The sequence below is a fragment of the Gobio gobio genome (assembly GCF_949357685.1).
Source record: "Gobio gobio genome assembly, chromosome: 3".
Classification (NCBI taxonomy): domain Eukaryota; kingdom Metazoa; phylum Chordata; class Actinopteri; order Cypriniformes; family Gobionidae; genus Gobio; species Gobio gobio.
Genome location: NC_137099.1, coordinates 43,772,450 through 43,797,255, shown reverse-complemented (window position 1 = coordinate 43,797,255; position 24,806 = coordinate 43,772,450). Strand labels below are relative to the sequence as shown.

The 24,806-nt window shown below is 38.1% G+C and overlaps 1 protein-coding gene across 3 annotated transcripts in view; it reads left to right on the top strand.

Annotated features, from left to right (window-relative positions):
• Positions 1-24,806, top strand: part of rgs12b (regulator of G protein signaling 12b) — a 63,866-nt gene that overhangs the window by 24,225 nt on the left and 14,835 nt on the right. For 2 of the 3 annotated variants that reach the window (XM_079813081.1, XM_079813082.1), the window contains 13 exons: positions 11,421-11,442; positions 16,127-16,296; positions 16,681-16,773; positions 17,008-17,151; positions 18,908-19,087; positions 20,088-20,238; positions 20,403-20,497; positions 20,776-20,970; positions 21,240-21,313; positions 21,517-21,643; positions 23,604-23,700; positions 23,910-23,977; positions 24,642-24,738. In XM_079813081.1, the coding sequence (XP_079669207.1) occupies positions 11,421-11,442; positions 16,127-16,296; positions 16,681-16,773; positions 17,008-17,151; positions 18,908-19,087; positions 20,088-20,238; positions 20,403-20,497; positions 20,776-20,970; positions 21,240-21,313; positions 21,517-21,643; positions 23,604-23,700; positions 23,910-23,977; positions 24,642-24,738 (1,513 nt within the window). The remainder of the gene's footprint in view (positions 1-11,420; positions 11,443-16,126; positions 16,297-16,680; positions 16,774-17,007; positions 17,152-18,907; positions 19,088-20,087; positions 20,239-20,402; positions 20,498-20,775; positions 20,971-21,239; positions 21,314-21,516; positions 21,644-23,603; positions 23,701-23,909; positions 23,978-24,641; positions 24,739-24,806) is intronic. The other variant, XM_079813083.1, reaches the window with a different exon arrangement.

The window sequence follows — 24,806 nt, the reverse complement described above, 5'->3', positions numbered from 1 at the left end:
AGATCTATGGCATTATATTTAGATCTATGGAATTATATTAAGATCGTGGCATGAAAGGTTTCAGTGATGATCATTGTAGCCGATCACACACATGTTGAGCTCATGAAAGCAGCGATCTCGTCATTGCTACTGAGTTTCTGTACACAAACGAATGCTTTCGTCTTCACTAACAGTGAAAACGTGATATTGTTAAGAGATGAATAAGACGGGAGTAAACTCTCCTGTTTGATTGACAGCTCCAGCGCATGCTGCTCAAACGATTGCAAAGGTAGCTTTCTTTGAACACTTTCTTTATAGAATTTAATCACCATTAAATAACAGATTATTTTCATCCTACTAAGAGAAACAACGCAAGTTGACATTTAGTCACTGGTATGATTTACTGACACACAGACAAAGAACATCAGACTGTACATGAATCACCACATTTCAGATCAGGCATTAGAATGAGCTCAGTTACTTACATGTTGCATTACTGTCGAGCCCAGGCACTGCACAATATTTTGTAATCATCAACAGCATGTTTATTGCTTGGTAGCTCGATCTGGTTTAACACTAGGCCTATGTTACATGCGCGAATCGGTGGACGGGGTTAAACAGGCAGTGATGAAATAGGCGTTGATATTCTTCTGCAGAGGCGGTGCTTGCCTCCCTTTGACGTCATAGATCCCCACTTTGAAAAACCTGTCGTTTGCTGGGCAATAACTTTTATTGGACTAACAAGGACGTTTTCAGTTCTGAAACTTACAGGATGTTACAGGATGACCTCTTATATGTCAAAAGCTCAAGGAAAATTTTATTTCTCAGTTCATGACCCCTTTAACATCATATAGACATCATATGCTTGGTAACTTTGTAAATGGTTACAGGGAAAAACTGCACGTCATGGACTTAACAACCGAGAGTCACACACTAGCAGATTTTCATGTCGTTACAAAAACAATAACACAGACACACACGCCTCATTGCTAGGATATACACAGCAAATGTAAACAATGTGTTCTAAAATGGGGTCAAAATATCAAACATGTTCATTATCCTGCAACTGGATTGGAATCAGAGTCTGAAGTTTAAAAAATATTCTGTGTGCATCATACACTGTGATTTTCTGCAAAAACGCTCAACTCTCTTGGCCAAAATCTGACTATAGTGTTAATGCATCCAGACTGCAAATTGTGGAAGAAAATATGGGTAAAAGTCATGTAGTGTATTCCAGCCTTCAGAGAACTCATTACCAACTCATTCAATGCAATCAACATTATTTCTGTCTCTCACATTGCTGTTTTCCCCAGCATACCCAGTCGAGAACTTAAAAATGTTTTTTAAATTATATTTGTATTAACTTTTATTAGTTTATATATTTGTATTTATTATAATTAATTGACATTCCATATATATATAGTTGAAATTGAATATTTTGAATATTTAATTTATGAGACCTATTTAATGTTATTGGCGCACATTAGATAAAACATGTTTGAGAAGCAACTTTGGTTTAAAACTTTTTTTAGATCTACAAAGGGCCATATACAAGTGTTCCATATTTATATAGTAATAAACTCATAGATCATATAAAGATTATTTGAATGGAGCCAAACTGTTTTAGCTTTCGTGATGGGAGATAAAAAACAGCCCACCCAAAATGCTAAAAATAAGGCTCTCAAACCTCCCTTAAAGATCTCTCACCAGCAGCCAAACGGCATAATTTTAATGGTCCTCTAATATTTTTTTTGTTCTCTAAAATACATGTGCCAAGTATTTTTAAGATCTTTCTTTTTCACCCTTCTACTCAGGAAATTGCCAATTTTGCCGCTCATATTTTTGAATTGAGCTCACAAGGTTTGTATCAATCACTGCCTTTGTATCTCCAGCTCTGGGATATTTTTATTACTTTCTCTCTCTGTTCTGATATGACCCGCTCCAGAACCTGCCTTTCATTAACATCCACTCTCACGGCATGGTCATTCACCTTACGTCATTCTCCAACTACCCCGCGCCTCACTTTCCTCCAAAAATACGCCTTTCAGCAGGACGTTCCAGAGGCCTGTCCATCCTCTTGGATTCCACGTTTTTTACAGCACTAAGAAACTCAGCAGAGTTTGGCTGCCGAGTTCCCTGGCTGTGTTTTTAGACGTTGGGAAATTAAGACGGATGATTATTTGAAGTGGCAGCGCAGTGCTGTGCCGGTGGAGGCCCGGAGTGAGTGCTTTCTTTTGTCTTGAATGGAGGATTTATTTGAGTTGTGTCAGAGCCAGGGATGGTGAAACAGTTGAGTAAGCATTTCTTGATTCCTCTAAGGGAGAGAAGAGAGAGAGGAGCTAGTCAATGTTGAAAAAGATCACCAAGTCTGACATCTGTTTTTTTAGTTACTACACAGGTCAAGCAAGAGGAACGAGAGAATCCCGTCGTATTCTTCACCATCTGAATGTCTCGCTCGCAACCCAGGCGAGGTTGTCATAGTAACAGCGCACAATCGGAATGGAACTTCCTCGTCAGTAAGACTGAGTGCCTGTCTTGCGCTAGGAAAGCATGTCGGCTCTTGCTGTAGAGGAATGAAATGAGTGCAGTCTAAGGCGTACGAGGAATGGATTCGTTAGTCAATGCGTTGGGTCTCTACACGTTGGCAGCTGCGCTATATGAATGGACAAACGTCGCGAAAAGACCATGAGCCTGAAAAAGAGGCTGTCTTTTAAAAGGGTCTGCTACTCTTATACGGTGAGTGGCAAAAGTTGTTGACTTTTTGCAGTTTGTTTTCTTTCTCTGCTATATTCCATGCTTCTTGGTGTCTCTTTATCTGTCTTTTGTGTGTCTAGACTGTGACTTGTCTCTCCATTAATTGTTGTAAGATGTTCGGGACATTTTTTTGTTAGTCTCCATTCAATGGCTCTGTAAACATCCTCCAGACCTGCTGTCTGAAAGGAGGAAGAGACAGAACACACCTGGGCTACTCTAGCTAAGATTTTTTCCCCATAGAACTACATCCTTATGACTAATGTGTGCGGATTGATTAGACGTGGGTATTTTACAGATACTACCGCTCGTATGTCTGTCCTAAAGAGTCTGTGCGGTAAGTGAACTTGAGCATTTGCAAAGCCAAAGCAAATTGGCAAGTATTGGATACTACACACACAACTCACTCTTTCTATCCCGGGGAACTTAGCACTCAATGCGAGGCGCTATTCATTTCAGATTCAAATGTAAACACTGGAATCTGTTTGTCCGTTAGCTGTTAGTCCCACGGTTTCCTGCCTCTTCTCAAACCACAGTGTGTTAGGCTTGGAAAAACCTTGTCTGTTACTTTTCAAACACTTTATTGGAATGTGTGTTTGTGGGAGGGAGATTGGTCATCAAACATGTTTTTGACCAAAATTACAGAGAACTGACATCCCTCATTTCCCTTCAGTTTTTTCTTCTGTCTCTATGAGTACACACTTATTTGATCGCCTTTTCTCCTATTCAGTTCAAAAGAACATAATTTATTTGAAATTATCATCATGTTCCCGGTAACAGAACGGTTGCATGGGCTGTGTGAAGTGTGTGGCTGCAACTCCCTCCACCCCTTGTTGAATGTACTGATTCACTGCGTCATATTATAGAAATACTGTGAAACAGCTTGCAGATGTTGTTTCATGACAGACCCACCATTGTGAGGTTATATGTATACAAACATCATGCCTTTTTGAGTGTGCACTAGCTATTCTTTCACACTCTGCCATAGAGTCATGTGTCAGCTAGTGCATGTTTGAATATTTCACACTTGTAAACATAGCATTGTGCGTGTATTGCCCATAGCCTTGTGTAAACAAATACACTTCTGCATACAACAAGGGATGTTTTGTATATGCATATTTAGTTCCTCACTTTAAAAGGTCCGGTTGCTATTGAAACAGGCAGTGTTCTTAGGATTGCGCATGCACATTAGGTTTGTCCAGGCTGAAAAATTTCGTTTTTTGTCATGATTCGAGCGTTTCAATTTATGAGACTGTTGTCAGATTACATTGATTTCAAATCTGAATTGTTATCATAAGCTTGGCGAACCGTTTTGGAGAATTAAATGTTTCCCAATTCAAAGAGATAGGAGCTCCACTTGCATGCCCGATAGGTGTTTCAAAGATGGCCGCCAAGTGAAATGGTTTGTCTTAAAGGGACTTTGACTGTAAATCCGAGTAAGTTGGCAAAACTCAAAAAAATTGAGGCAATCAGTTACATAAAACATTTTAAGTTAATAAATTCAAAGTTTAAGTAAGCACAACTAGCAGATTTTAGTTTAGTACTTGTGCATTTTAATTGCTCAACTTGATGTTTAGTAGTGGAAACATGGATGGATTTAACTAGCTAATTCAATAAATGGTAACTTACTAATTGGTAACAATGCTTTGATAGCATTAGCAGAGCATAACAATTGTTGAATGAGTACTGCATTCATTGTACTGCAAAACATTCAACATTCCTGTTCTCAAATTAAGCTCATGCTCCACCCTACTCAAACCAATTAATTATTTTGAGCATTAGGGTTCACAGTGTGTGTGATGATGTTTATAATATGTCATGCTAAATATACAACCTCTTCTCACATTTTTTGTTGTGGCATCACTGTCAACTAAGCTATCATAAGGGAATGGTAATAGGAATGGGATAATAACCCATCAATGTTGATGTGTGTGTGTGTGTGTGTGTGTGTGTGTATATATATATATATATATATATATATATATATATAAACAGTGAGGAAAATAAGTATTTGAACACCCTGCTATTTTGCAAGTTCTCCAATTTAGAAATCATGGAGGGGTCTGAAATTGTCACAGTAGGTGCATGTCCACTGTGAGAGACATAATCTGAAAAAAATAATCCAGAAATCACAATGTATGATTTTTTTACTTATTTTTTTTTTTTTTTTGTTTATTTATTTGTATGATACAGCTGCAAATAAGTATTTGAACACCTGTCTATCAGCTAGAATTCTGACCCTCAAAGACCTGTTAGTCTGCCTTTAAAATGTCCACCTCCACTCCATTTATTATCCTAAATTAGATGCACCTGTTTGAGGTTGTTAGCTGCATAAAGACACCTGTCCACCCCATACAATCAGTAAGAATCCAACTACTAACATGGCCAAGACCAAAGAGCTGTCCAAAGACACTAGAGACAAAATTGTACACCTCCACAAGGCTGGAAAGGGCTACTTTTTTTGGTCCACTTTGGTCCAAAAAAGGTCCACTGTTGGAGCAATCATTAGAAAATGGAAGAAGATAAACATGACTGTCAATCTCCCTCGGACTGGGGCTCCATGCAAGATCTCACCTCGTGGGGTCTCAATGATCCTAAGAAAGGTGAGAAATCAGCCCAGAACTACACAAGAGGAGCTGGTCAATGACCTGAAAAGAGCTGGGACCGTTTCCAAGGTTACTGTTGGTAATACACTAAGACGTCATGGTTTGAAATCATGCATGGCACGGAAGGTTCCCCTGCTTAAACCAGCACATGTCCAGGCCCGTCTTAAGTTTGCCAATGACCATTTGGATGATCCAGAGGAGTCATGGGAGAAAGTCATGGTCAGATGAGACCAAAATAGAACTTTTTGGTCATAATTCCACTAAACGTGTTTGGAGGAAGAAGAATGATGAGTACCATCCCAAGTACACCATCCCTACTGTGAAGCATGGGGGTGGTAGCATCATGCTTTGGGGGTGTTTTTCTGCACATGGGACAGGGCGACTGCACTGTATTAAGGAGAGGATGACCGGGGTCATGTATTGCGAGATTTTGGGGAACAACCTCCTTCCCTCAGTTAGAGCATTGAAGATGGGTCGAGGCTGAGTCTTCCAACATGACAATGACCCGAAGCACACAGCCAGGATAACCAAGGAGTGGCTCTGTAAGAAGCATATCAAGGTTCTGGCGTGGCCTAGCCAGTCTCCAGACCTAAACCCAATAGAGTATCTTTGGAGGGAGCTCAAACTCAGTGTTTCTCAGCAACAGGCCAGAAACCTGACTGATCTAGAGAAGATCTGTGTGGAGGAGTGGGCCAAAATCCCTCCTGCAGTGTGTGCGAACCTGGTGAAAAACTACAGGAAACGATTGACCTCTGTAATTGCAAACAAAGGCTACTGTACCAAATATTAACATTGATTTTCTCAGGTGTTCAAATACTTATTTGCAGCTGTATCATACAAATAAATAGTTAAAAAATCATACATTGTGATTTCTGGATTTTTTTTTTTTAGATTATGTCTCTCACAGTGGACATGCACCCGATGACAATTTCAGACCCCTCCATGATTTCTAAGTGGGAGAACTTGCAAAATAGCAGGGTGTTCAAATACTTATTTTCCTCACTGTGTATATATATCTCAAGCCTGCAGCACTCCTCTCAGAAACTGAAGCCTACGCGCCTTGATCGCCGCACGTTGGTTGGTCCCAGTATAGCATGGACGTGAGACAAACTAAACAATTAAATTCCACTTCAAATAACTGTTTCATAAAGATGGTTTCTGTCATTTTAGGCAGTTTTTATCACGATGATTTCATTTCAAGTGTTCGTTTTTTAAATAAGTTTAGTTTTAGTTTGATATTTATATTTATTTGATGCTATAAAAACGGGAGGTGTGACGTCATGATTGACAGCTGAGATTGACGGCTTCTCTGAGTGAAGTTGTCACTGAGGCACTAACGGACTTTTTCGGGATTTTCGGGAGGAGATTGGAGCTTTAGCTTTAATTTCTACATTTCCATAGCTATTTATTTTACACCAACATAATTAATTGTTCTGTATCTGTGAGAGTGTGGGCGGGCTTTTGATAATCGCGCCTCTACCTCCTGCTCTCTACTGCGCAACTCCGGTCCCGAGATCGCTACTGCGCAGACTCGGTCCCAAATCTGCAAAAGATGTCAATGCCGTGTGCAGGCCTCCGAAAGCTTCAACTCTCGTCAGCGGAAGTCAATGAAGTCGCATCGTCCATATTTTTTCACGGTTTGTGTGTATGTGTGTGTGAGATCACAGACCATCCAACTGCATAGAGTTGAAAGTATATGTAAACCCTGAGGTATTTATGGATCTCTCCATAGTCTGTTAGCGAATGCACAGCGGAGGGGAAGAGAAGGAAAACAAAGTAAGTCACACCAGGGTCATCAGACTAGGAGAGATGCTGAGATGAAAGCAAGATGGGTCTGAACTTATGTGTTCTTGATGCTTTGATAACTCGTCTGAAATGATTCATTTATTTTTCTTAAAATATATGATTTCTAATTGGGCTGTTAGGTCGTAATGCGACTGGCACTTTTTTTTGCCTCAGGACCCAGATTATACATTGGACATCAAGTGGTGACCTAACTATTTCCAAGAAGATTCAGAAAGATCTTTAAATATGCAAATTAAAATTTATATTGAATTACATTTTGTTTTGTTTTATTCAAATTGTACACTGTGTCCCTGAGCAAGCCACTTAGCCTCAGGTTCTTCCAACTTTTTCAACGCAGTGACAATCTATGCTTGCGTTACATGAAAGTCATGGAAAAAAACTACATCAGCCCCAGGCTTGTGGCAATAAATAGATTTATAGAATTTATCCTACTAAAAATACAAATATGGTTTTAGATCAACCTCATTAACAGTGAACAAAAAGCACCATCATCCCTGCCAGCAGATTCTGTCCGCTACAATCTTCTACGTTACATTAAGAAGGCAGAAAGAGATTTGGGGTAGAAAGAGTCAGGAATGTGAGGGGTGGAGAGGTTGGAATATGGGGGCTTGGAAAAGGCCACTTATATTTCAATATGTGGTTACAAGCAGCTCCACTGCCAAAAAATGAAGGGAACCCACTGGAATGAGAAGAGGAGGGAGGGAAACCGAAGGGGTTAGAAGGTGCAGAACGAAGAGAGAACATGAGAGAGAAGGATAGGCAAGATGCTTAGCGCTTTGCTTTCCTGCAATGTCTTCGGGGCATTTAATACAGACAGGTTCTGAAGAATTATCAATACCACAGAAGATCAGATCACTCTGACTTGATCTGCAAAAGCAGTCTTCCCATTGCTAGACTTAGAGCCTGCTTTTCTGGTTTCAGATGCTGTTTTCAGATAATGTATTAGTACCAGGTTAGCAGCTATCAATCCTTCATTAAAACTACTGTGTTTAATTAGTTTTATCTTCTTTCTCATTTCATTCTAGGTCACACTAAATAATTGTAGAGTTAAGAAAAAGAATTTAACATTGTCTGCCAAGATCTTTTAGAAATACTACCATTGATTTTAATATATATATATATATATAGCTAAAGCGTTAACAGGTTTTTTTAGTTTTACAATTAATTTAAATACATAACCGAATGAGACATATAGGACTTCATTGTGAAAGCGGGACCATTTCCATTACACTAATGTAAATGAAGGATATGTGATAAGCAGTATAGTGTGGAAACAAACATTTAACACTGTTTATATAGTAATGGTATCTAGCTTTCAGCGAGGCAGAGCAGTCAATGATTTACACCTCACAGTCATCTGTGATGGTGTAAGACAGAGAATGTGTCCCTGATGTCACTAGACCAATATAATGAAATTATAGGCGGTGCTGATGTCAAACATATTGACCAAGAACATAGTCAGCTTTTGAGACAAACTGGCATTATACAAAGTCTTCCACATTCTCCACATTTTCTGTGAAATTTTTTTTTTTCAATCTGTATTTTTTAAATCCCACTGTTTTTTTAAAATGCAGTATTAAATAACACCAGGGTCAATTGTGGCTTGACAAGGTCATGTTGGGAAAGGAATTGTAGTTCCCGCATGTTTGTTTGTATAGACTGTTCAATGGAAACTCCATCCATCTTTCTGTTTATCCGTCCTGGTACCAGCTGCCTGATGTGATTATTTTTTATTCCTCTTCCCCATGACTGTTTCTGGATTGTACATGATCAGACTCCCCTTTTACTGTCCTGTAATCACTTTTAATAACTATTTCTAGGCCTGCATATATGGAATCAAATTTCTTTTAGTTTGAGAAGGCTTAGATCAGTTTTGAGTGAGCAACCAATGTAGGACTCTTTGGACATCAGTTGCTATTTTATTTGAGATTTGACATGGTAATTTTAATAGTCAACATTCTTCTGAATTTCCTGCACATCCCTGTTTTTGTTTGTTTAGTTTTGGATCAATCTTGTTTGAATCAAATATGAAGTTGGTATATTTATGGCTTGTTTTATAATGTTCAGCTCTCAACAGTATAGTACTCTTAGCCTTATTTGCATCCATTCATCATAATTCTGCAGATTTTCCCTCGCCATTTTCACCGATTTTGAAAAACATTCACAAATTCATTGTGATCCTTGCTACTTTTATTCTTTTATAAATTCCCTCTAGTTCATTACATGTTGTGTTGAATCAGATGTTCAACACGTAGCAGATGTTGCTGTATGATTTTTAGTTTAATTGATCAATATATAGTTTATATAAAAATATACACTACCATTCAAAAGTTTAAGGTCATTAAGATTTTTTTTATTATTCTTTGTTTATAAGACATTTTAAATGTTCAACTATTTACAACAAAGCCCAAAATCCGCCCACAATCATAAGAAAAAATAATTAAAGTTAAAATATATCAATAAAATTAGCAAAATAAGTAAATGAGTGACAAAAATCAAACAAACAAACAAAAACAAGACCAAAACAATAAATATAAAGGATATCCAGTACATCTCAAGATTTTAACATTTTTGATAGAATCTTAATAAGGTCCAACCAAAGTTCTATTGTCCTTCTGGTGGCACTGTGTACTTTAGCTGTGGTACACTCCAAGAGGGCAATGTCCAGCAAATAGGACATTCAAGTAGATATAGCTGGGGTAGATGGTTCCAACCACAGTTTCAGGATAACTTTTTTAGCAGCAGTAAGAGCAGCGGACAGAATTTGATTGACAGAAAGTGATAATGAAGAATCATCCAACAAGAGAAAAACCAATGGGCCCTTTTGGATCGGGGTCCTCGGAAGATCTGACAATAAGTCCTGGACCGAAGATGTTTTATTGTTTTTGAAAGAAGCCTCTATACTCACCAAGGCTACATTTATTTCCACAAAAATACGGTAAACACAGTAATATTGTAAATGTTCAGCATAATTACCCTTCAATGTCACATGATCCTTCAGAAATCATTCTGCTCAAGAAACATTTTTACTATCATCACAGTTGAAAGCAGTTATGCTGCTTAATATTTTTGTGGAAACTGATACATTATTCAGGACTCTTTGGTTATTTTTTTAATAGAAATCTTTTGTAACATTCTAAATGTCTTAACTGTCCCTTTTAATCGATATAGACCCTTTTCACAGACTGTGATGACGCGTTTTAACGGTCATTATTATCGTAAATCCTGCAACTTTTTTTGTATCTTCATTTAAAAAAAATATATATTTATGTACATTTATAGCACTAATACTTATATCCAGAAAACAAGTTACCACTGCTGTGAGGGTGTTTCTAATACAGAGTCTATGGGAGTCACGGTAAAATTAACATCTTTCTCTCTTTTCACTGCCGTTATCAATCTCACTCTATTTTTGCCCTCTTTTTGAAAATTGTGAAATCACTATTGTGGAGTTTTCCTTTTGCTATTTGAGCAAACGAGGACACAAAAAAATATATATATATTTAATGTCTCATTCACCGCTATAAAAATTAACCCAACTATGACGACTTCCGCTTCTGAGAAACCCGGAAATGTGAAAAGGGTCTATTTTGAAGCATCCTTGCTGATTAAAAGTATACATTTTTGTGAAAAAAACATTACTAAAATATTACTGCCCCCAAATATTTGTTCCCTGTTTCGTAAAAGTGCTATTTGTAGAAAAACTGCTACTATTTAAGCTCACACTCTGGGTATTTCATCACTACTGACCTTTGAGCCCACATTAAAAGGAAATCACTAATTTGACCCCCATCCCACGCATCCGCTCACCAACGCCAGTGTTATGACTGTAACATGCATCATTTGGCCTTGCAATACATGGGTTATGACTGTAAATAAATCATTCATGCAATGCTTTATTGAAATACAGTTTTGATGCAGTTAACCAAGTATCTACTTTAACTATTTGTGTAATTATTCTATGACTCAATATTTGTAATATAAAGAAAGTTTCAGTCTCTTGCTTAATCTCTTACTAAACCAAAGTGACATGTTCAGGCAAATCAAACTGGGCGGTACTAATGTGTCACAGTGGGCGGCGTCTGGAATGTACCTGATGCGTCTCATTATCTCTGAATGAGTGAGGAGGCGTGTGTGTGAAAAGACTGTAGCAGTAAAACAGGAAGAGCTGGTGTGTGTATCATGCCACCAGAGTACCCTGCTATGTTGCAGACTTCAGAGTGTGTTTGTGTTGGTGAAGAGAGTCACTCACACATGTCTTTCTGTGTTCTCTTGCAGTCTGCAGCTGTCTCCGATGGTGGTGAGTAATCAATCAATGTTTCAATATATTACAACCTCATCTGATCCTCTTGATCAATTGTATGTTTTTAGGTATTCCGTTGTATTCCGCTTCTCTATCACAGTTTCTTTTCCTTTAGTTTCACTTCTTTTTACTCTTATTTACTCTTATACATTCTTCATATATATATATATACGTTACTTTCACCTTCTAGGCTCTTTTCCTAAACTACTCACATTTCCTCAATTACTCGCAGCTCTTTTCTGATCTCTCGTATCAGGCTCACTGTTGTTTTCTATGCTGTGTTTTCAATGTTAATGTAGTTTGTATATGTAGATCTGAAACTGAGAGAGCTCTACCCAAATTAAGGAGAAAGCAAACACCATTTTGGCTGTCTTTTAGTCGCTTGATCTCTTGATAAGATTGTCTCTCTGTTCCTTCATCCATCCATCCACCCCCCAGTAACATACATTATATACGCTATATAAGAGCTTGTTGGATGAATATAGACATTTTATCAGTGTAAACAATGTAACTGAAGTTCTTTTTGAGATCATTTGCAACATTATTTGGGATCAGCTTTCCTCGGAAATCACCACAAATGTATTGTATACTTTATCACAACAGTATAATGTGGCAAAGCTAATTCTGATGTTTCATTATGTGCCTCTTTAAACCTTCAGCCCAACTTCCTCTTTTTATACAAAACAATTCATGAGGAACAGCACCAATTGTTGTACCATGACTAGTGTGTCGTCTAGTCTGCGATTCATCAGACCAGAGCGAGTTACTGTTTTGGCCTAAATCTCTGCATTTCAAATCCAACTGCACTAGGAGTGAACAAGCTACCTCCCTTCTCCCCCTTCAATGTCCCAATTAGCATGTGTGAATGTGCCAGGGTTTCTGTGAATGTTTGCTTAACGCTGCCAGTCAGAGACATAGATCTTTCAGCCTTATGCATAACAAAAGGCACGGAGGGACAAATGTATGAATGCAAAACTGTGAGGAATTTACTTCAGTAGGCTGTTACTTTTACAATCCTGTAGTATTGTTTTTAATGTCTGTGTTGCTTATTGGGAACACAATAATTTGTGGTGTTCTCAAGTTGCCTTTCAAACACGACTGTGAGAGGATCTGAATTGAGATCAGCTCGTAGTTAACCAGGACAGGCAGGCTGGATCAGTGTTCAGATGCCAGGGCCAGTTTTATCCCTTAGAAACTGCTCCAAGATCAATTATCAGCATGGCAGGATGTCGTAAATTTGCCTGTGAAAGCGAAGAGAGAGTGAGTTAAGGACCACTTGTAATGTCAGTAACACCCCTCCATCTTGAGATCAAAGTGCAAATCTCAGCAACCTTTCATTTTGTTCATTATTCGGCTGTCTTTAGACTTCTTGAGCTGTGTTCTTGTAGACGCCTCAGTGTGGGTTTTACAGTCTAGACCTCTCCTTGTGCAAGACGGTAATCTGCATCTAGGGGTCAATGACATGATGCTGATTTTTAAAAAAAATCTGGATCAATTCATTTATTCAAAAAGCAATTCATAAATACAATGACTTTAATGAACCTTGAATGAAAAAATAAAATTCTTAAAGGATTAGTTCACTTCAAAATTAAAATTCCCTAATATTTTACTCACCCCCATTTCATCCAAGATGTCGATGTCATTCTTTCTTCAGTCGAAAAGAAATTACGTTTTTTTTGAGGAAAACATTCCCGGATTTTTCTTCACATAATGGTTTTCAATTGCAACCAAAATATTCAAGGTCCAAATCAATGCAGTTTCAAAGGTCTTCGAAGGGCTTCAGGTGCTCTGTGCGATCCCAGACGAGGAATAGGGTCTTATCTAGTAAAACGATCTGCCATTTAAAAAAAAAATATATACTTTTTAACCTAAATTTCTATTTTTGCGCTGCTCTGCGACGTGCTAGTGATTGCGCAACCACGTTGAAAACGTCACACTAGACGTAGGCAGAAGTAACGCCCCTGTCTTTACAAAGTGCACATGCGAACACTAATACAGACGCCCTTTAGCAAAAAAAAAAAGGTAAAACAACGATGTCAGACGATTTTGAAGTTGAAGATGTTTTTTGGAAAAGGAAGTTTGTATTGGTCCTTGCACGGTAGTTGCTTGGGGCGGTACTTTTGTCTATGTCTAGTGTGACGTTTTCGACGTGATTTGCGCAATCACTAGCACGTCGCAGAGCAGCGCAAGATGAGCAATTTAGGTTAAAAAGTATATTTATTTATTTATTATTTTTAAAATGGCAGATCGTTTCACTAGATAAGACCCTATTCCTCATCTGGAATCGCGCAGAGCACCTGAAGCCCTTCAAGGACCTTTGAAACTACATTGGACCTTGAACATTTTGGTTGCAATTGAAAACCATTATGCGAAAAATAATCCTGGAATGTTTTCCACAAAAAGAAGAAAGAATGACATCAACATCTTGGATGAGATGGGGGTGAGTAAAATATCAGGGAATTTTCATTTTGAAGTTAACTAATCCTTTTTAAAAAAAGTGATAAAAAAGGGGTAATCCCAAAGGGATAGAGCGGGACTATGCAGAGGCCCACGAGGAAGATGGAGTGCTGCTGTAGCCGCCCCCATGCTGTCCTTTGTAGTTCACCAAAAATTAAAATGTTGTCATTACTTGCTCTCGAGTTGTCCCAAACCTGTATGAGTTTCTTTCTTCTGTTGAACACAAAAGAATATATTTGAAAGAATGTTGTTAATCAAACAGTCAACAGAACCCATTGACTTCCATAGGGAAAAAATTCTATGAATTCAATGGGTACTGTCAACTGTCTGGTTACCAACATTCTTTAAAATATATTCTTTTGTGTTCAACAGAAGAAAGAAACTCATACAGGTTTGGGACAACTTGAGGGTAAGTAATGACATTTTCATTTTCGGGTGAACTATTCCTAAATAGTTTAGCATGGTCTTTCATTATTATCTTTTTAAGGAAAATCACTGCATATTAATATTCAAAAAGCTTTTGTCTGCCAAATAAAAGTCATATGGTTCAGCTAACGATATTTCAGGGGGGAAAAGAAACATAAAAAAGGAAATTATATTGAAGAAACCTCTGCAGACCCTCATATCAAATAATTAGACCTTTTAATGACAAGACAAGGGTAGATCAGGTTGTAAATTGTCATGTGGCGTGACTCCTCAAAAACTATATTTTGAATTAATTTATATTAATAGATAATGTATATTTATAAATTAATAAAAAAAAATAGAAAATAAAATATTTTGAGAATTTATATTTTAAAACTTTTTTGAGAATGATTAAGTTGCATATACTCCAATTGTCATTGACCCTTTTTACAACAGGACCGATGGGCGTTTAATGCTTGTTTGGATTTGGTTATGGTACTACCGTTTGGCTGTGCTGGTCCAGCATTAATATTGCAGGTTCTTGTTACCTCTACCTTCTAAGTTTCCCTCCTCTCTCTGCCTTCAATAATTTATCATCTACCCGTTCAGAGCTTTGTGCGCAGGCCACTATCTGTTTACCTCTATACATGCATGTAGGCTTGTCACTGTCTGTGTTGTTTAGATAGTTCCTAGTTGCTTTATAATGTTAGCTGCCGGCGTATACGTTATCTCTATGGACAGTTTGATGGCTGTTCACCATCTGCTCCGTGGCAGTGTGTGTGTGTAATGTTGGGTGATGGATGTCAAAGCCTGGCGTCCAATTGGCATGAAATACCTGGTGAAGTGGCACCACACAGGCTCGTACCAGCTTTACCCAGGTAAGAGGTCGTGCTGATAGTGACAGCTATATCCTGCTGAGGTTCTTTCAGAGGGAGTCCATCTGAAAATGAACCTTTGGTGCTTGTTTTTCTTAGTGTAGGTTTTATATTCAGCTGGGCTAAAGCTGTTTTTCTCTTGCTTAGCCCTTACGGTATGACAATTTTTTTTGTTGACTATGTTGCTTATTGCTGTTCCTTTCAGTATTTTTGAGGATTATTTAGGGATTTAAGTTATTATTTTTTTATCCTTAGGCATGCAACAGTTCATAGTGACATGGAGTAAAGTCATATGTATGACTTTTATGCTACTTTTTGCTATTTTTGCAGCTTGACAGCTCGTGTTTACTATGGTCTGTTTGATTTTTCGGGGGAGTTCCACAGATAAAATTACAGCATATGAATTTGGAACATGCGGGCGAGTAAATAAGGACTTTTTTCATTTTTAGTGAACTGTGCCTTTAAAGAAGGCAGTGCTTTGTAACTTTAATCGATAGTATTTGATTACAAGAGCTCACCGACCACATCAGAATCACCCAGGAACTAAAAGGAGAGCATCTAAGAGCAGCAGCAGAAGTGTCAGGTGATTTAAGAAATCAGGTTAAGGACTGATGGAAGGCACTTCTCAAATTTGTCAATGAATTTGAGTATAATTTAATATTTCACATCTAGCTCTGAAGCTTCTGTTGTTCATTTTCAAACGCAGGTCTATTTTAAGAGTATGGCCTTAATTTAGAACATCCTGACTCTTATTCAGGCAGGCATAATTGCATAATTCAAGTCCCGTTGGGCATTTTCAGATTTGAAGGAGTTGTCATATGCAAAATGTGAATTAGAATGAAGAAAAAGCTTCATGTTAATATAAACTTCTTTAACAACAATAATTGTGATTCTGTGTTTAGTGTGAATAATAGTAACATTGTTATCTTATTGTTTTTGCCTAGAGCTGAACAGTGTGGACCTGAAAGGCTGCGGCAGTGATAACAGTCTGAACAGCAATGCCAGCCTACCGAGCGTGCAATGCCATAGACGCCACACTGAACGGCGCGTTGCATCATGGGCTGTCTGCTTTGAGCGCCTGCTGCAGGATCCTGTCGGTGTCCGATATTTCTCGGTATGTGTGTTCAGTCCTTGTCATCCTTTTGCAAAGCAGCCTGTGTTAAAGAATCCTCTAGCAATATTGGCTGAGAATGCACGTCATGCTTTATGCATTTTAATTGAAAATATGAAGTCCTCAGATACTTTCTAATCAAGACTTGCATAAGTTGTAACGGCTTCAATAGACACCTTGTGAATTCAAGGTTTCTAACAAAACCACAAGGAAGTGTTTGGATAGAATTGTGCTTATCTTTAAAACAAATAATGCCTAGATAATTTACTAGCCAGTGAGTAGATACTAAGACAGTTGAAAGGTTTTCAGTGAAAGACAACCTTTCCCTGATTTTGTGTATATTTGTGCAGATCAATTACTTAATCTTATTTTCTCTTCATCCTGCAGGAGTTTCTGAAGAAAGAATTCAGCGAGGAGAATATTTTATTTTGGCAAGCGTGTGAATATTTCAGCCATGTACCTGAAACAGACAAGAAACAGGTCCTCATATTTAACTGTTAAATTTAAATAGTTTAAATTCAATTAAAATATATATTTTTGACTTGGGTACTTGATCATAAAACTGTTAAATTTGAATGCTGTTTATTAGATCATATTTTTGTCCATAGCAGTCCGTTTAGGATACTAAATACACCTGTAGTGTGGAGAGGATGAAATAAAGGTTTGCTATTTGCTGTTTTTGATTGTGACCTTGTCATAACATTTGGCCTCCAGCTGTCCCAGAGGGCTAGAGAGATCTACAACAGCTTCCTGTCGAGTAAGGCCACCACACCCGTCAACATTGATAGTCAGGCTCAGCTGGCTGATGACATACTCAACGCACCAAGGCCAGACATGTTTAAAGAGCAACAGCTACAGGTGAGACAGGAAGTGTTCAAGTTGGGATGTTTACTGGGGGTTTAACACTCTATTTCTGAATAAAAAGCATTAGAAAAGTATTAACAGTATTCATTTCCCAGTGCACATCATAAAGTTTATGTCAGGCTGTGTGGGTGTCAGGCCCATCCTGAAGATTTTGAAATTGTGGAAAATCTCTTTACATGCCCCAACCTGTGTTTCTACTTGATATCTTCATCAGACCAATCAGTGTAGAATAGTTAAAGGGTTAGTTCACCCAAAAATGAAAATTCTGTCATTAATTACTTACCCTCATGTCGTTCGACACCCGTAAGACCTCCGTTCATCTTCGGAACAGAAATGAAGATATTTTAGTTGAAATCTGATGGCTCTGAAAGGCCTCCATTGGCACAATGGCACTTTACACTCTCTTACACAGACCCTTAAAAGGTACTAAAGACGATGTTACAAAGTCCATCTCACTACAGTGGTTCTAAAATAACTGATCGGCGAGAATAGTTTTTGTGCGCAAAAAACCCTAAATAACGACTTACATAATGATGACGATTTCAAAACAAGGCATCATGAAGCTTCGAAGCGTTATGAATCAGCGAGTCGAATCAGCGGTTTGAATCGCCAAATTTCAGCAGTTTGGCGGTTTGACACGCGATCCGAATCATGATTCGGCTCAATGATTCATAACGCTTCAAAGCTTCATGATGCCTTGTTTTGAAATCGTCATCACTATGTAAGTCGTTATTTAGGGGTTTTTTTTGGCACAAAAATTATTCTCGCCGATTCATAAAGTTATTTTAGAACCACTGTAGTGAGATGGACTTTGTAACATCGTCTTTAGTACCTTTTAAGGGTCTTGAGAGTGAACCGTGCATTGTGCCAATGGAGGCCTTTCAGAGCCATCAGATTTCAACTAAAATATCTTCATTTGTGTTCCGAAGATCAACTGAGGTCTTACGGGTGTCGAACGACATGAGGGTAAGTAATTAATGACAGAATTTTCATTTTTGGGTGAACTAACCCTTTAAATGATTTCAGTTACTGTATTTTTCATGACCGCATAAAAACTGCATGTCTGTAAGGCTTTACCATCACAACCCTGGCTTTAGGCAAGATGTCTAATAATGAAGTATTTTCGGCACTGTGTTGTCATAAGAACATGAATGTTGCATCCTGTACGCTCCAACCCCATGATAACCGTGAGGAAACCTACGGGCAACCTTTGTGCAGAATGTGTTCTTATGAAGTGTCTTTTAAGGCAAAGAATCACGTAACAGCATTTAGAGGCTGTCTGGTTGGCACCTCTTTATCCAGGATCTTTGTAAAATGTGGACAATATAACGTTTCTGTGAATCTGTGAATTACAATGTCAGCTGTTCAGGATTCTTTGATGAATAGTTTAAAAGAACCGCATTTATTTGAAAACTAAATCTTTGTAACACTGTATTTGTATGTTTTACTGTCACCTTTGATCAATTTAATGCATCTTTGCTAAATTTTAAATTTCTTAAAAAGTAAAAAAAATACTACTGACCTCAGACTTTTGAATGGAAGTGTATGTCATGCCAGCTGAGAAGACCCACATTGCTGGTCATCAGCATTTGTTTTTGTTAAGGATGCAAGTGCCCCTACCAGTTTGCTTAAGCTGCTTAACCAGCAAGACAAGAAAAACTATGCGAGTTGACAAACATAAAATATATTGCTATGCTGGACCAGTATGGATTTTCAGTATGCTGATTTTTCTTTTTTTCTTACTCAATAGATCTTCAACTTGATGAAGTTTGACAGTTACACACGCTTCCTAAAGTCCTACCTGTATCAAGAATGTATGGTTGCAGAGGTGGAGGGGCGTCCTCTTCCAGACCCCTACCAGGTCCCCAGTAGCCCCACGTCTAAACATAGCACAAGCTCTGACCGCTCTAACCTCTCTACACCTAAAAAGGTAACACACACATCTGGTTTACTATTTTTATGAGGACTCTTCATAGGCGTAATGGTTTTTATATTGAACAAACCGTATATTCTATCCCCTTACACTAACCCTACCATTAAACCTACCCATCACACAAAGCTTTCTGCATTTTTACATTTTCAAAAAAACTCATTCTGTATGATTTATAAGCATGTTTCTTCATGGGGACGTCAATTTAGGTTACGAGTCCCCATGAGTCTGTGTGCATTCAGGTTGCAAGTCCCCACCGGGATTGAAAAACATGTACACGCACACACATAATGGTGTTTATTTTTTGTCTCTTGCCCTTAATTAGAATGATGATGATCTATTTGCAGTTGACACTTTTGCTTCCTTTGAACATAATCACAAAATCAAACAATCTGTGAAGCACATCAAATAACGATACCCCAATTATCTCTCAGTGGAAGGTTTAGTTAAACCTTCAGTAGTTTATGTACGTTCATATGTGATTATGTATGAACATTTATGAATCATGGATTCAACAATGAATAATGCAATAACGTTCGTAGATGTTAGTAATGAAATTTATCAGGAAGATTTACCATCATTTTGCTAAAATGTCTTTTTAAACTGTTCTTAAATGTTATTTGGGGATTATTTATGTGGAAATGGCTTTACACTCAAACGTATTTAAATGCAATAATCATCTTGTTTTTCTGGTCTGAGATTGGAGCTATTTTTAGCATATTGCTCTTATTTACATTGTCAAGTATTAGTATAGAAATAATGAAAGCTTTCAAAGAAGAGAGAATCATCTCATTTAACATCCCACCATGCCATCCAGTCAGATCTAATTTTAGACAGTAAATTCCTGATCTATATCATATCAATAGCATATCAATGGTTCATGGCACATTAGAGGTTTTCATTGGCCACCAGAGAGTTTTTTTAATGATCTGTATCTTGGATCTTTGTATAACACCTTGGTTTTTGAGTATGGAACATAATATTTTTTTTTTTTTTGAAGGTGCAGGACGACAAGAAAAGTAAATCGGGAAGGTCACTGAATGAGGACAGCAGAGATGAACATAGCGATAAAAAGAAAAGCATTTTCTTCTCCTGGTCCAGAAATAGAAGTTTCGGAAAAGGATCTAAGAAGAAGGACCTTGGAGAATACAGTGAGTGAATTTACCATTACATTTACAGTGCACTTACAATATTCATAAACTTTCGCATTTTTGTTTATGTGCTTCTCATCTCCTTGAATATTTCCTCCAGTTTCTCCTATTCCCCTGCATTTTTCAGTTTGTGAGTTATGAATGTTATTTGTCTTTCACCACAGGCTTTACAGGTAGTAACGGACGGAGAGAATCACAGGGCTCTTTGTCGTCTGGTGCGAGTTTGGAACTTGCCACCTCTGGTTCTGGAAAAAACGAGGTGGGTCACATGCATTTGACTCAAGCTGATGTTAGTCTGTCTATGATTAGTATTTTGTTAAAATTACCAAATATAGCTTTTTTTGTATTAAAACAACCCAATCAGTTAATAATAATGATAATGGTTGTTATTATTAAAATTGTTATATTATGTAGTTTTCTTGTATATTTAATTGTTTTAAGAATATATCCTATTTAATATAACTGAATACAATTTTTTGTGTGTGTTTGTTTCATTAATTTGCATTGTTCAGTCCTTTGTGTTCCTCTGTCTGACAGGGTGAGGTGTCGCGTAACTCCATGTCGTTGTCCGAGCGCGTGGTGCGTCACTGTAACATTAACCTTCCGGATGGCTCATGCTGCTCAGTACCCATCAGGCCTGGCATCTCCATCAGAGAGGTGCTCTTAGGCTTGTGCGAGAAGCTCAGTATTAATCTGGCTGCTGTGGATCTGTTCCTAGTAGGAGGAGAAAAGGTAACATGCCTATTAAACTGTAGTTCAGATAACCGTTACAGGGTGCTAATTGTGTTTTGTGGTAAAACTATTCAATAATAATCAATAATTAAGATACCTTCAGTTTTGCGATTTTGTCCTGTCTACCTTTAAAGGTTACAAGGTGTTTTCAGTATGTTTTTGTGCTGAGTGCTGCATTTATGTGTGCGTGTGCACATGTGTGTGCATCTGCATCATTTGACACTGCAGTGCTGTAATAGACTATAATAGCATGTGTTGTCCTTGTAAAGCCTTTAGTGTTGGACCAGGACTGCATGACACTATGCTCCAGAGATCTGCGGCTGGAGAAACGTACGCTATTCCGGTACACACCTGTTTATCTGTTTTTATCTCTGTCTGTACATTCATTCATCCCTTCATCTTTAATTTCTGTCTTTCTTCATGTATTCATTTCCTTTTTTTACATTTCAAACCTAAATAAGGTCATTCATTATCAAACAGTCACCAGGATTCAGTTTATTAAAGTTTATTTTGCTTAATTCCTCTCTCTCCATCTTTCCGTCACAGACTGGATCTGGTGCCTATAAATCGTTCTGTTGGGCTGAAAGCGAAACCCACTAAGCCGGTTACAGAAGTGCTGAGACCAGTGGTGGCCAAATATGGCCTGAACTTAGGCGACCTGGTGGCCAGGATAGTGAGTTAAACATTTGCTTATTGTTAACATGAGGAAAATATATTTTGATGTGTATTTATCCTTCTTTATTATGTGAAAATGTATCAATATTGTGCATAAAACAATTTATATTTATGTTCCTGGGAAAGCCCTTCTTATGAAGTAACTTTTTAAAAATAATTTACACAAGCTGCTCACTGATTAGTTAATGCAACTTTAACAGAATACACTCAGAGCTGAATTGATTTATCTTAACATTGTGCACATAATTCTCATCAAAAACTTGATGAGGATGTATATATTTGTTAGTTAAGAGGCATGTTGGGTTATCAGGTTACACATTAGTGCACCAATTGTTTCCATCATATTGCCTGTTTAGCTGGTTAAACGGCATGGAAATTTCACATCACCATTATAGTGACCCAAATAATCACGGTTATCAATATTATCACGGTTTTGTTCAAATGAGATGAAAGTGTTCAAAAAGAACAGATGCACGCACTTAAAACATTTCAACAAGTTTTATATTTGAAAATCAACAAACAACAAATAAATAAAAGCAGCTCTTTGGAACTTTTTAAAGCTAGATTCTATTCTGTGGGATTTACTTCCTTATAATGGCCGTCGTCAATAGCAATGCATAAATAATAATAATTTGGTGTAAATATAATCTCTAATATGATCTCTGTAAATATATTCTCAAGCAATATTCTCATCAGTGTTCAGCTATGATGCATTTAAATCTAGCATATTTTGTGTAAGAGCCCAAACAGTATCCTAGTGAAATAATACATTTCCATATTTTCATGATTTGACTGTTTATTTTATTAAATATCAAAAGGTGTGCATCATACCCGACACCTAGATGAACACTTTACAGTCAATTTTATGACTGTCATTTCCTTGAAATGCTATTGAAGTCAGAAACGCGTATAACGTTACCAATGTTGTATGTAACTTTAGAGACAGTCCCTAAATTCGCCAACTTTATGCCAGTCATATCAGATGTGCTGTGGTTCTGCTGTGTTTGTTTGAAACTATTTTCGCTGCTGAAATAGAACAGAAACAGTCAACCACTGTATGATGAGTGAATCTCTGGCGTACATCGCACGTTTTGAGTGCAGATTTCAGCGAGTGAGAGCAGCGTGCGCTCTGAACAAAATTCCGGCTAATCTGAACGCCTCTGATTTTGAGACATTTCATTCATAAACGCAATAGAAACATGTGTGATTGGTTATAATGCGCAACGCGATTATAAAAGATGGCTTTTGAGAAGACTATAAGTAGTTCAATTGCCAAAGTGTTTAGTGTGCAGCCAAAATAACGTTACACCCGCAAATGGCGGTTGTTAATGTCAAGCCCTGATTATCTCTTAAATGTCACCTCACTAGTCTTGTCTGAATTTGTTCGTTCGCTTCACGTTATTATTTGCCAGACGTATTTGTGGTGAGGTCAAAGTCCACTTGCCTTGCGTTCGCAGATTTGAAGTGTTTCCCCCTATTACAGTGACTTTCTTCTGGCATGTTCTGCAGACAGGGTGACCATCTTCGATTAAGTTTCCCTCAGGACTTTTGTAAAAGCCAAAATATGACAACGCCTCAGATTTGGTCCTTTTAGAAGTCTGAACAATCCTCTGAGTTCTGTCACTGCCTTCTGCCATTTCTTCTCATTCAAAAATAGCGTTGCGCGCACCAGACTGACGCTGACTGGACAAGATTTACCGCAAATTTTCAAAATCGTGATAATCACACGCGGTTTTAATGATAATTAAATTTTAAACGATATTACAAACCGTCACTAAATTTTATCGTGGTTTATAGTGAAACCGGTAATCGTTTCATCCCTAATACATCGCTATATGGCAGATGAAATTTGTGGACTAGAGTGAAAGATGGAGGAAACTGGACTGCTGTGAAATATTTGTTTTGAGATTTTATGAAAAGGATACTTTTTAAATATGTTGGTGTTCTTGTATGGACAGAGTGGAGAGAAAGAGCCACTGGATCTTGGGCTTCCTATATCTAATCTAGATGGACTAAGGGTGGTTCTGGAAGTAGGAGACCACGTTCCAGGAAAAGGCAAGATTCGCACACACACGTATAGGACAGACATTATTCCCACCATCCAATTTGATTCTTTGATTTCACCCTCTGTAAAATGATATCATGGACCCCAAAGAAAAAAAGAAAGTGAAACGGGCTGTGAATACGTCACCATGTAGTCTTTAACATAGTTTGCTTGCAGTTAATTTAAACAGAATGAGTTAACGCTCTCCTTCTCTAAACAGACAAACAAAAGCTGGTCCCATCTAAAAGTCATGGCCCACCTCTGTCTACGCGAAGCCAGTCTGCCACAGTAAGACTTCAATCTCCAAGAACATTCACTTCCATCTCCTCCTCCCTCTCTCCTTCTTTCTTTGTGTGTTTTGGCCTGTGTGTGGGGAGTCTGTGCATGGCTGGCTCCCCTATTCTTTCCTCCGGTCTGAAGGCTGTGTGTATCTGTGCATTTCTGGGCCTGGATGATCTAACCCATCTTCTCGAATCACAGCAACCCACTTCTTACCACTTCCTTTCCTTCAACACACCACACCGTTGTGAGGAGATAGCTGCCTCTTTCCGCCAAGAGTTTCTTGGTTCAAGGGTTCGTCCTTTGAACAAAATCTCTAGTCTTTATAGTTACCGATAGCTGTGTGATATGTTGAGAGAAATGGTGGAAAGACGAGAGAAAGTGAAGCGTGGATGTTCACCGATTCTGGGTGTTGTGGTGGCATGCTGTGCTGGTGGTGGTGGTTTTTCTGCAGTGAGATGCTGTGCTGTATGGAGATTGACTTTAGTATGCTTGCGTAGAATGAGTATGTACACTCGCTTTAGAGATTAGAGATTTAGTTACTAGAGGCCCACCCAGTGCCCCTACGAAGCCCCTGTAGTTTTAGCCCTGCTCCCGAGAGAAAGCCTTGTAGAAGAGGCGGATCTCAATTCGCGCACCCTTAATGTGCCCCATTCTCATTGTCGCTACCCAGGGGGAGGACAAAGCGGCAGGAAAAGCTTTGGCTGTGAAAACCAGGGCCCAAGTGGAAAAGCGAAAACAGAAAAAGCTTAATATAGATGAAGCTGAAGGTAAAAAACAATTCCCCTTTCACTTTCTTGAATAATCTCTCTTTCTTTGACCTAGATAAGCGTTGATG